Source organism: Lithobates pipiens, unplaced genomic scaffold, assembly GCF_037356315.1.
Source record: "Lithobates pipiens isolate NorthernLeopardFrog02 unplaced genomic scaffold, aLitPip1_a1.2 Scaffold_3, whole genome shotgun sequence".
NCBI classification, from domain to species: domain Eukaryota; kingdom Metazoa; phylum Chordata; class Amphibia; order Anura; family Ranidae; genus Lithobates; species Lithobates pipiens.
This window is the reverse complement of record NW_027507790.1, coordinates 32346911-32360373: the sequence shown is the minus strand read 5'-3', so window position 1 is coordinate 32360373 and position 13463 is coordinate 32346911. Positions and strand designations below refer to the sequence as shown.

At 46.0% G+C, this 13463-nt stretch overlaps 1 protein-coding gene across 2 annotated transcripts in view; it reads right to left on the bottom strand.

Annotated features, from left to right (window-relative positions):
- LRRC74B (leucine rich repeat containing 74B) overlaps positions 1-11622 on the bottom strand; it is a 69894-nt gene extending 58272 nt beyond the window's left edge. Inside the window, exons 1-2 of one of the 2 annotated variants that reach the window (XM_077461420.1) lie at positions 11316-11622; positions 6136-6313 (exon numbers count right to left, since the gene is read on the bottom strand). In XM_077461420.1, the coding sequence (XP_077317546.1) occupies positions 6136-6313; positions 11316-11489 (352 nt within the window). In that variant the 5' untranslated portion in view covers positions 11490-11622. The remainder of the gene's footprint in view (positions 1-6135; positions 6314-11315) is intronic. The other variant, XM_077461421.1, reaches the window with a different exon arrangement.
- Positions 11623-13463: the final 1841 nt, after the last annotated feature.

Here is a 13463-nt window from a genome sequence, read left to right as displayed (position 1 = left end):
CTAGATAAAGGCAAACAAGGGGCCACATTAAGCACCCGGGCCAAAGTTTTCAGACCACCGCTATAGGTCCGTAAAAGCGTTTGAACTGCCAAAGGATTTGTATTTTTGTCTATCCAGTCCATAGATTTACACAGCACCGCCCTGTCTGGCAGGGGAGGGGACCTGATCTTTCTCTGCTGCAATTTTACTTTTACTTACACCATCTGTAAGCCACTCTGATCTTTCTTCCTATAAGCATGCTCTGTGTACTGCCGCACACCTGATCCTGGATCCTTGGGCTGCTTCTCCCTCCCTAGTCTGAGTGCTGCTGTATAGAGCCAGTAATAGGCTTATACTAAGTCAAATTTTGTACTTACACTGCTTGATGCTGAACCCAACAGAAGACCAGGCAAAGATGTCGGAGAGGGAGCATGGACATCACATCACCGGAGACAGGTGACTATAGTGGACTTTGTTTTCACTTTATATAACTTAAAATAAATCAAGTTCAACTCTATGCGATTTTGATTTTGGTGGCAGTGAGGAGAAACGTGATTGGTGATTGAATAAGGCGGAACTAGAACCTCTGCCATTAATTTTATTGTTACCTGCGTGAGGGACATTTTCCATGACCTCCTGTTGTGTCATTGAGTCAGGAAGTGTTGGCACATCTTCCCAACAGTGACACAGATAACAATAAAATAATGGGGTCTGCCATTGCTGTTTGATACTCAACCCAGAGATATGCAATGTAGGCCTTGTGCACGATGGATGTTTTTGACACTGCTCTTAGGGGCATCTGGTGTTTTTTTTTCTTCTGCATCTAAACGCTCCTGCATATTAGCCCCTGTGTTCATGCACACATAGGTGTTCAGAGGAGCTTAGAGGCAGTGAAAACCCACTGCCAGTGTGTCCTTAAAGAATGGCATTTTGGCCCAAAAAATGCTTGACGTATGTAAACAGGTGTAAACGCTATACATTTTAGCACTTGGTCAGAAAAAAATTATTATTCTGGTCAATGAAAGGAATTAATGTCCAAGTGCTTGACGTTCCTAAATGCGCTATATGCATTTACAAGCGTCAAGCCCTTTTTCTTCCAAAACACCGTTGCCAGGAGTAAAGGTGTCTAGGAGTGACAGCAAAATCATTCCAGTGTGCATGAAGCCTTAAGACCCCTTTCACACTGGGGCCACGGCCGCGTTAGCGCTAAAGCTAGTTAGCTTGTTTTAGCGACGCTTTAGTGCTGTTTAAGCGGCACTTTTTGCCCCAAAGAAGGGGATAAAAGCGCCCGTGTTGCTGTGCTCACGAAGAGCTATTCATTGCAATGGGCAGGGCATTTTGGGAGCGCTAAATACAGCGCTCCCAAACCTCCCTTAAAGATGTTGCTTGCAGGACTTTTCCTAACGCCCCGCAAGCGCACCGACCCAGTGTGGAAAGAGCCACTGAAATTAATGGGAGGAGGTTTTCAGGATATTTAGAGGCTAAAGCGCTAAAATGCCTGAAAACCGCCTCAGTGTGAAAGGGGTCTAAAGTATAACTAAAGGCAACACTTTTTTTTTTTTGTTTTGGACAGAGTGGAGAGGGATGAGAACACTTGTCAGTTTTTTTGCTGTCTGTACCCCCATTGGTGAGATTCACGCTTTCTATGTGTCCTGTTTATCATTATAATTGAAAGTGAAAGTAAAAAGAAAATCCCAAATATTGGGTTGTCCCCAGAAAAGTAATGAAGGGGAAATCTTCCAATCTTCCAATGTAGTTCTGGTGACCTGGGATCCCAAGAAATTCTCTTAATTTTCAGGGATGTCCTCTCACTTCCTGTTTGACTATGGGACAGGAAGTGAAGGGAAATCTCCACAAGGGGACACAGATGAGGAAAACAAATAAATCAGACAGGGGTTATAACCTTCCCTTACTCTATCCAAAATGAAATAAAAATGTTTGCCTATACAGTGGTGTGAAAAAGTGTTTGCCCCCTTCCTCATTTCCTGTTCCTTAAAATGTTTGTCACACTTAAGTGTTTCGGAACATCAAACCAATTTAAACAATAGTCAAGGACAACACAAGTAAACACAAAATGCAATTTGTAAATGAAGGTGTTTATTATTAAAGGTGAAAAAAAATCCAAACCATCATGGCCCTGTGTGAAAAAGTGATTGCCCCCCTTGTTAAAACATACTATAACTGTGGTTGTCCACACCTGAGTTCAATTTCTCTAGCCACACCCAGGCCTGATTATTGCCACACCTGCTCACAATCAAGGCATCACTTAAATAGGAGCTGCTTGACACAGTAAGGTCCACCAGAAGATCCTTAAAAGCTACACATCATGCCGAGACCCAAAGAAATTCAGGAACAATTGAGAAAGAAAGTAATTGAGATCTATCAGTCTGGAAAGGGTTATAAAGCCATTTCCAAAGCTTTGGGAATCCAGCGAACCACAGTGAGAGCCATTATCCACAAATGGCGAAGACATGGAACAGTGGTGAACCTTCCCAGGAGTGGCCGGCCGCCCAAAATTACCCCAAGAGCGCAGCGACGACTCATCCAAGAGGTCACAAAAGACCCCACAACAACGTCCAAGGAACTGCAGGCCTCACTTGCCTCAGTTAAGGTCAGCGTTCATGCCTCCACCATCAGGAAAAGACTGGGCAAAAATGGCCTGCATGGCAGAGTTCCAAGGAGAAAACCACTGCTGAGCAAAAAGAACATCAAAGCTCGTCTCAATTTCTCCACAACACATCTTGATGATCCCCAAGACTTTTGGGACAACATTCTGTGGACAGATGAGACAAAAGTGGAACTCTTTGGAAGGTGTGTGTCCAAGTATATCTGGCGTAGAAGGAACACTGCATTTCATAAAAAGAACATTATACCAACAGTAAAATATGGTGGTGGTAGTGTGATGGTCTGGGGCTGTTTTGCTGCTTCAGGACCTGGAAGACTTGCCGTGATAAAAGGAACTATGAATTCTGCTGTCTACCAAGAGATCCTGAAGGAGAATGTCCGACCATCTGTTCGTGTACTCACGCTGAAACGAACTTGGGTTCTGCAGCAGGACAATGATCCTAAACACACCAGCAAGTCCACCACCGAATGGCTGAAGAAAAACAAAATGAAGACTTTGGAGTGGCCTAGCCAAAGTCCTGACCTGAATCCTATTGAGATGTTGTGGTATGACCTTAAAAAGGCTGTTCATGCTCAAAAACCCTCTAATGTAACTGAATTAGGACAATTCTGCAAAGATGAGTGGGCCAATATTCCTCCAGGACGCTGTAAAAGCCTCATTGCACGTTATCGCAAACGCTTGATTGCAGTTGTTGCTGCTAAGGGTGGCCCAACCAGTTATTAGGTTTAGGGGGCAATCACTTTTTCACACAGGGCCATGATGGTTTGGATTTTTTTTCACCTTTAATAATAAACACCTTCATTTACAAATTGCATTTTGTGTTTACTTGTGTTGTCCTTGACTATTGTTTAAATTGGTTTGATGTTCCGAAACACTTAAGTGTGACAAACATGCAAAGGAACAGGAAATGAGGAAGGGGGCAAACACTTTTTCACACCACTGTAGTTCTACTTTTCAGTCATTTCTTTCAACTTTCTATCTATTAAATCTTCTGCCCTTGTTAATATTGATAATTCCACGCTTAGGTATAGGCTAGGCTGCAGCCTCCCCTTAGGGAACTCCAAAAATGGGGCTCCGATAATGTGAAATTTTATGTGAATGAAGGGTGGCGCTGCTTGTATACTAAAGAATGATCTAATGGGTTGCCCTTCACAGGTGAGAGTGCACTCTCACCTGTGAAGGGTAACCCATTAGATCCCTCTTTAGTATACAGGCAGTGCCACCCACCCTTCATTTACATAAAATGTCACTTCTGCCCTGGTTGTTTTAACTTTGGATAGTAAGACATTTTTTTTCTGCCAGTAAATACCTTATACAGCCCACTTCCTGTTTCTTTTTGGGTCCTTAGCCTAGGCTTATGACATCATGCACAGCTCTCTCTCTTACTCTTGTTACAGTTTGCCAGTAAGGGAGGGGGGATGAGTCATAAGAAGGCCAATGAGAGCTGCAGAGCTGGAGGTGTGCTTCTGTGTGAATCCAGGAAGTGAACAGGAAGCAACTTCAGCTGCCCACAGTTAAAATGGAAGCAGCCAGACTCAGAGGAGGGAGATTACTGCAGCATATTTGGCAAGTACAGAATCACAGTATACAGTGCCTTGCGAAAGTATTCGGCCCCCTTGAACTTTTCAACCTTTTGCCACATTTCAGGCTTCAAACATAAAGATATAACATTTTTATTTTTTGTGAAGAATCACCAACAAGTGGGACACAATTGTGAAGTGGAACGAAATCTATTGGATTTTTGAAACTTTTTTAACTAATAAAAAAATGAAAAGTGGGGCGTGCAAAATTATTCGGCCCCCTTGCGTTAATACTTTGTAGAGCCAGCTTTTGCTGCGATTACAGCTGCAAGTCGCTTGGGGTATGTCTCTATCAGTTTTGCACATCGAGAGACTGAAATTCTTCCTCATTGTTCCTTGCAAAACAGCTCGAGCTCAGTGAGGTTGGATGGAGAGCGTTTGTGAACAGCAGTTTTCAGCTCTTTCCACAGATTTTCGATTGGATTCAGGTCTGGACTTTGACTTGGCCATTCTAACACCTGGATACGTTTATTTGTGAACCATTCCTTTGTAGATTTTGCTGTATGTTTGGGATCATTGTCTTGTTGGAAGATAAATCTCCATCCCAGTTTCAGGTCTTTTGCAGACTTCAACAGGTTTTCATCCAGAATGGTCCTGTATTTGGCTGCATCCATCTTCCCCTCAATTTTAACCATCTTCCCTGTCCCTGCTGAAGAAAAGCAGGCCCAAACCATGATGCTGCCACCACCATGTTTGACAGTGGGGATGGTGTGTTGAGGGTGATGAGCTGTGTTGCTTTTACGCCAAACATATCGTTTTGCATTGTGGGCAAAAAGTTCAATTTTGGTTTCATCTGACCAGAGCACCTTCTTCCACATGTTTGGTGTGTCTCCCAGGTGGCTTGTGGCAAACTTTAGACAAGACTTTTTATGGATATCTTTGAGAAATGGCTTTCTTCTTGCCACTCTTCCATAAAGGCCTGATTTGTACAGTGTACGACTGATTGTTGTCCTATGGACAGACTCTCCCACCTCAGCTGTAGTTCTCTGCAGTTCATCCAGAGTGATCATGGGCCTCTTGGCTGCATCTCTGATCAGTCTTCTCCTTGTCTGAGCTGAAAGTTTAGAGGGACGGCCAGGTCTTGGTAGATTTGCAGTGGTATGATACTCCTTCCATTTCAAAATGATCGCATGCACAGTGCTCCTTGGGATGTTTAAAGCTTGGGAAATCTTTTTGTATCCAAATCCGTCTTTAAACTTCTCCACAACAGTATTACGGACCTGCCTGGTGTGTTCCTTGGTCTTCATGATGCTCTCTGCGCTTTCAACAGACCCCTGAGACTATCACAGAGCAGGTGCATTTATACAGAGACTTGATTACACACAGATGGATTCTATTTATCACCATCAGTCATTTAGGACAACATTGGATCATTCAGAGATCCTCGCTGAACTTCTGGAGTGAGTTTGCTGCACTGAAAGTAAAGGGGCCGAATAATTTTGCACGCACCACTTTTCAGTTTTTTATTTGCTAAAAAAGTTTAAATTATCCAATAGAGTTCGTTCCACTTCACAATTGTGTCCCACTTGTTGGTGATTCTTCACAAAAAATTAAAATTTTATATCTTTATGTTTGAAGACTGAAATGTGGCAAAAGGTTGAAAAGTTCAAGGGGGCCGAATACTTTCGCAAGGCACTGTATATAAAATAATATTAAGTATAATATAATAATAATACTCTAATATAATACATATAATATAATATAAGTATAATATTATTATTATTAACAGCATAAGAGTCAGTTAACTAGTATTTTCAGGAGGTCAGTAATGGCACATCCATTCTTTCTATATACTGCTAACCACTTAGTAAACATGAAGGCATGCAGTAACTATGGAGAAATCAGTAGATGAAACAATAATGAATCCTTGAGACTCCCGGGACATGTATTTGGAGAAGACTGTTGTACGGCCGACAGAAAATGAGACATTTATCAATTTCACTAACAAACCTTCTATTTCTAAATCAGTGTCGCAGTCTTCCTCGCTTTCTTTTGATCCTGCAAGGTCTTCGCAGCATTGCTCTGGTGTCTCCTCCACCGCCTCTTCTTTAGACTCGGAGACCTCCATTATATCATTGTCGATGTCTCCTTTATTCCTAGATCTCGCTGAAGCTGACCTTTGTACAATCTATACCAGCACACAGTATGTTACAAATCAGCAGAAAATCGATTTAATGAGCACAGTGTTTCCAAGGACATCACTTTGTTTCCAAGGACATCACCTTTTACATCAGAGAACAGAATTTACATGCAAAGTGTGGGCAAGCAAAACATCATATCTACATCCTCACTTGTACACAGCAAATAAAAAAACTTAAAGCGGAGCTCCAGCCCCCCTCACACTTACCTGTCCAGGGATTCCACGATGTCAGCACTCCAGCCCATTTTTCAATCGGCTGTTGGGTGTTGCCGCCGCAATTCCTTGTAAGGTAAACTGGCAGTGAAGTCTTGTGGGTTCACAGCCGGCTCCCTACTGCGCATGTGCAAAGCGCACTGCGCTTTCTGATTGGCCCAGCGGCAATCGAAGGTGGAGGGGTGCTGAACTTCTGGGGGACCTCGCTGTGGTGAGGTCTCCCAGGAGTGGGGGCGGGTACCTGTCAAAAACAGGTACTCACTCCCCTCTGAAAGGTGTTAAATATGGCAGCGGGGGGGGGGGGGGAGCAGACAAGTGGAGCTTCCCCTGGTGGTCAGCTTTAAAGAGGAAATAACCCATATGAAAGGGCCCTTTCACAAGGGTGCCTGTTCATTTTTCATGCGGACCTGATCAGAAGTTCCCTTCTCTCCTATGGACAGGAGAATTTAAAGAGAATTATGTCCATTTACACCCACCTACCTAGTACTGGGACAGGTTTATCCAGTGCCCAGGTCAAGGATGCAGAATTGCGCCCCCCACCCCACTCTTAATGCATGCTGTAGAATGGGTAACTGTCCTGTGCCCATTTTCTGCACCCTTGGTCGTGCTTTGCATGGTTGGCATTGAGTGTGTACTGCACATGTCTGGCCAATTACTTGCCTTCTAGTTGCACATGCACAGTGTGCTTTTATATCAGCTGCAGGATAGGGTGAAGAGCGGGCATGTTCTACCATTGTAAGGCTTCATGTACACTTGGCCATCATTTACTGCAGCCACGGGAAAATGCAAAACGTTGTGATTTTGCCACGGTTTTGCGGTTTCCCGCGGCTGGCGGTCAAAATGTTTCAATCCCGAATGCAACTGTTCCTCATTTAAAAGAGGGAGATGGAAGCTCACCTAACCACAGCAGATCCTAAACTCTGCTAAAAGCCTGTGTTTACATGGACAGCTTTTATGAAGTTGAGCTTAGACAAAAAAAAACTGCAAAAGCAAATGTTTAGGTAGTGTACATGAAGCCTACATGAAGCCTTAGGCCGCGTACACACGGGCGGACTGTTCGCCCAACTTAGTCCGCTGAACAGTGTTTCAGCGGACAATCCGCTTGTGTGTGGGCTTCAGCGGACTGTTTCAGCGGACAGTCTGACGAACAAAGTCTTACGGAATTTCCGTAAGACAGTCCGTCCAAACTTGGTTTCAGCGGACAGTCCGCTCGTGTGTAGGCTAGTTCGACAGACTAAGTTTGGCGCATGCTCAGAAAGGATTTACACGGCGAAGGTTGCATTGCAGTGTATTGGACGTCGAATTTCTCGTCCCGTCGTACGTGCCGTTCACGTCATCGCGCACGCTTTCAGCGGACTGTCTGCTCATCGTGTGTGGTCAAGTCCGTTCATGCAAATTTTGAACGGACTGTTTGTCGGATTGTTTGACGAACTTAGTTGGGCGAACAGTCCACCCGTGTGTACGCGGCCTTAGATAGCAGTAGCTGTCAGAGCAGGCATGAATCCGCAGCCTGCTGGTTGCTAGACACTGATCTGGAGCCTGCGTGCGGTGCTGTACCCTGGCCAGCTTTCCCTTCTGCCCACCCCTTGTCCCAGCTCTGCATCTACCTTTTGAGTCAGTCCAGGTCTGGAAAAAAAAAACCTGAAGACTGCGCACTTTTCCATTTTTTTCAGACCTAAACATGACAGATCGGAGGTAGGACAGTGGAGTCTGTTTACAGCCAACCTCCCGTAGAGCTGTCACGGGTCTGCCTGTGTCAACTTGGCACAGAGTGAATGGACATGGATGTCAAAAAACTGTATCTCTATTAACTCATGGATCCTCTGCTAATTACAGTGATCTCTGCTCTCTGTGAAAGGAGCCTTAGGCCGCGTACACACGCGGGGACTGTTCGCTCAACTTTGTCCGTCAAACAGTTTCAGCGAACAGTCCGCTCAAAATTAGCATGGACGGACTTGCCCACACACGACGAACGAACAGTTTGCTGAAACCGTGCGCGATGACGTGAACGGCACGTACGACGGGACGGAAAATACGACGTCCTATACACTGCATTACAACTTTCGGCGTGTAAATCCTTTCTGAGCATGCGCGGAACTTAGTTTGACGAACAAGCCTACACACGAGGGGACTGTTCGCTGAAACAAAGTTTCAGCGGACAGTTTTTCGGAATTTCCAAAAAACTTTGTTCAGCAGACTGTTCGCTGAAACTGTCCGCTGAAAGCCCACACACGGGCGGACTGCCGCCGAAACACTGTTCAGCGGACAAAGTTGGGCGAACAGTCCCCGCGTGTGTACGCGGCCTTACAGTTTACCAATGCTTAATGAGGTGGTTGCATTCATTTTCTTTTTTTTTTGGCTTTTCTTTCCTTTATTTTCTCCTGGTGATCCTGCCAGTAAAATGTTACTAAAGCGGAGTTCCACCCTGGAACTTCCGCTCATCGGAACCCTCCCCCCCTCCGGTGCCACAGTTGGCACCTTTCAGGAGGGAGGGGGGGTGCAGATACCTGTCTAAGAGAGGTATTTGCACCCACTTCCGGGCATAGACTCCCACGGGAGTCTATGCTTCTTCCTGTCCCGCCATGCTGTCTGCTGGGACACACACGGGTCCCAGAGACAGCACGGACCATTCCCATTGCGCTGCGCGACTTGCGCATGCGCAGTAGGGAACCGGGAAGTGAAGCCGCAACGCTTCACTTCCTGATTCCCTCACCGAGAATGGAGGCGGCAGCAGCCGAGAGCCGAGTGATCGATCGGCCTCGGCTGCCGACTTCGCTAGACCCTGGGACAGGTGAGTGTCCATTTATTAAAAGTCAGCAGCTGCAGTATTTATAGCTGCTGGCTTTTAATAATTTTTTTTGGGTGGACTCCCTCTTTAATGCCCTTAGCTAGACATACACAGTTTTTTTTTATTCTGCGAGAACCAATGGCATCGGCGGGGGGGGCTGACCGTGGCTGAAACCCCAAGTGGGTCCCCAAAAAGCCCTGGGTCCCGGCTGGGCACGGTTCTATTATTAGCCCAGAGCGCTGCCGCAGAGCGGGGACTGGTTTGACCCGAGCGCGGCCGAGTGTATTAGCAGGTCCCGCCTTCTGGAGCCTGCAGCACCCCACTGGTCCAATGTGGGGACCGCGGGATGTGTGATATCCATCATAGGTGCTGCAGGCTCCAGAAGGTGGGAATTACAATGTGGCCACTGCACCACTGAGAAGATCCCGACTCCACTTGGCGCTCGAGTGGACGGCTCTCCTCTCCTCTTTTCATCATGGCTCTGGCTGCCTGGAGTCTACTCTATTGTGTGATGGGCACACCGCTGAGCTGCAGGAGGACACCTGAAGTCTGCTCAGGTAGGTCAGTGTAGGTCAGTGTGTGTCAGTGTGGATCAGGTAGGTCAGTGTGGGTCAGTGTAGGTCAGGTAGGTCAGTGTGGGTCAGGTAGGTCAGTGTGGGTCAGTGTAGGTCAGTGTGGGTCAGGTAGGTCATTGTGTGTCAGGTAGGCAAGTGTATGTCAGGTAGGTCACTGTAGGTCAGTTTGTGTCAGGTAAGTCAGTGTAGGTCAGTGTGGGTCAGGTGGGTCAGGTAGGTCAGTGTGGGTCAGTGTAGGTCAGTGTGGGTCAGGTAGGTCAGTGTGGGTCAGTGTAGGTCAGGTAGGTCAGTGTGGGTCAGGTAGGTCATTGTGTGTCAGGTAGGCCAGTGTATGTCAGGTAGGTCACTGTAGGTCAGGTAGGTCAGTTTGTGTCAGGTAAGTCAGTGTAGGTCATCGGTGTAGGTCAGGTAGGTCATTGTGTGTCAGGTAGGTCAGTGTAGGTCAGTGTCAAGTAGGTCAGAGCGCATCAGGTAGGTGCAACCCCCCCCCACTTCGGACTGAAGCCCCTGTTTTTTTTTTTACCACCTAGCAATGCCCCTGGCGAGGAGGATGGAGGAATCCCCCCCAACGAGACATCAAAGTCAGAATACACTGATCAGCAGCTTCAGTTAATTGGCTGCAGCTGTTAATCAATGGAACATTTTTCAACATATCCCTTCTACTGAAATAAATACAAAATACTAAAATACATGACACACATATAATCATATAGGTAGATTTTTCATGGACTAAATGGTCTGGTGACATGGCCTCCTAAAGCGGTAGTAAACCCGCACATTTTTTTTTTTTTTTTAAACCTGCAAAGCAAAAGGCATAATGAGCTAGTATGCACCGCATACTAGCTCATTATGAAATACTTACCTTAGAACGAGGCCCCGAAATCTGGCCCGATCCACGCCGAGGGAGCTGACATGCTCCCTCTGCGTTTCTTCCGGGTATCGCGGCTCCGGCGCTGTGAGTGGCCGGAGCCGCGATATCGTCACTCCGGCCGCTGGCCACTGCCGGATTTTCAGGCCGAGAATCCCCTTGTGCGTATGCGCCGCTGCAGTCAGCGGCGCATACCGAGGGGGATATCTCCTAAACCTGTACTGTATTTTTTTTACCTACAGGTAAGCCTTATTATAGGCTTTCCTGTAGGTAAAAGTTTAAAAATCGAGTATACAACCACTTTAAAAGTAACTAAAGGCACCCACAGGTTTGGTTCTCACCAGAACGGTAAAAGAAGGGGAATTGGGCAATGGGTACACTAGTTCTTGAGAAGGATTGCATTTCACTTCCTGTTTTAACTATGGGACAGGAAGTGAAGGGGAATCTCCTCAAAGGGCCACAGATGGCAAACAACACCTAACAGGGGTTATACCCTCCACAATAAAAGAAACAAGTTGTGATTTGGGTGCCATGCACATGAATTACCTTATTGTCCACACTTCCTCTGCTGAGAGATGGGAGAGGTCTGCTGGGGGGTCTGCTGGAGATGCCCCCCACACTGGAGCGGGCTCCCTCCTCCTCCTCCTCTGCATCCTTGGCCTCTTCCACTGAAGGGAGCATGGAGCCGATGTCCTTAGAGAACCTCTTGCTCAGAACCATAGTGAGGAGCCCCTGGAATACCTGTACATGTATCCCAGACACCCCGGATCTGCACACAGTCTAACCTGTCCCTCTGCTTTTACTGTACATTTCAACTAGACTACAACCTGCACGGTGAGAGACAACGTGGACTTCCAATCACAGCGATGGAAATACAAGACTGACCAATCCAATTTCAGGGGCGGGATCTAGTGCTTAGGTCTTCTCGGAGATTGTTGTAGTGTTGTCATGGTGACTGTCTCTGCTCTGCTGTGATTCCCAAACATCTCTAGAACACACAGGACGGCGCTTGTATCAGTGGCATCAATGGGAAATTGTACTGATAGGAAACCTGCAATCAGGGACACGAGGAGGCTGTCTAGATTCATCTCTGTTTTTAATAGCAGCTAACTAGCTGTCATGTTGGTCCTCCTGGATTAATCTATGGTCTGGATGAAATACCCAGATAAAGACCTGTGATGTGATCTCCTGATCTATGTACTTGCAGGTCACCATAGGACTCATCAGAACCACATGGTCAGTGTGAGCCTGCTAACATTTTCAGGAGCACTGATGTCAGCCTAGAATAGTATACAGTAAAACCTTGGATTGCGAGCATAATTGGTTCCGGAAACATGTTCGTAATCCAAAGCACTCGTATATCAAAGCAAATTTCCCTATAAGAAATAATTTAAATTCTGATGAATCGTTCCACAACCATTTATTTATAAGTTCTTCACTTTATAGTCCATAAAAAAAGATTATAGCAATGTGTGGCATAGGCGTTCACAGGGGGCGTGGCAGGTGTGCCTGGGCACATCCTATTTACTATGTGCAGTGCAGATTCTGACTATAGCTCCGCCTCTCCCCCTTGTTGGCCCCCACAGTGCTGCTGGCTTCCTTCCTCTTCTCTCCCCCTGGCTGCTGCAGGGTATGATTCAGGATGGAAAGTGAGGGAAGGGACTAATAAATATGTAATTTACCAGCCCCTTCCTTTTCTAAATAAACACAGTGAACATATTCACTCGCTCACTGTGCCCATTCATAAACGAAGCAGTGTTTACTATGCTTCAGTTTGTGAATGAACAGGAAGCCACTCAACACAGAGAACTTTTCATTCATACTGCCCCCTGCAGCAGAGGCTGCAGAGAAAGTCATGTGTGTTTGAGCTTTGGGGTGCACACCCTAATGCAATAGGCTGCGCACACCTATGGTGATAGGTTGTATAACAATAAAATGTCCATCCACAAATGGAAGCCTCCACAAGGAGAATAGAAGCAAAATCCATCAGGAGCTACAGAGTATAAAAGAGAAGAGAGGTGCCTCTATGCATAGCAATATGGTTACATTTAATGAAGGTACAACATTTAGCAACTCACATGGTTGATGATTAAAAGAGGCACATCTAAGTATGCAGGCACGTGGGGTAAAGTTGTCCACATAGATCGTCCTCCGCACCACCGGCTATCACCACTGTCAGCCCTCTACCAGGAAATTCTAGAGCACTTCATGCTTCCCTCTGCTGACCAGCTTTATGGAGATGCCGATTTCATTTTCCAGCAGGTCTTGGCATCTGCCCACACTCCGAAAGTACCAACACCTGGTTTAATGATCATGGTATCACTGTGCTTGATTGGCCAACAAACTTGCCTGACCTAAAGCCCATAGAGAATCTGTGAGGTATTGTCAAGAGGAAAATGAGTGATACCAGACCCAACAATGCAGACAAGCAATGCAGACAAGCTATCAAAGCAACCTGGCCTTCCATAACACCTCGGCAGTGCCACAGGCTGATCGCCTCCATGCCACGCCTCATTGATGCATTAATTCATGTAAAAAGATCCCCAACCAAGTATTGCGTGCATACTATACTGTTCATGGACATACTTTTCAGTAAGCCAACATTTCTATATTAAAAATCCTTTATTTTTATTGGTCTTATGAAATATTCAAATTTTCTGAAATATTGAATTTTGGGTTTTCACTAGGTGTAAG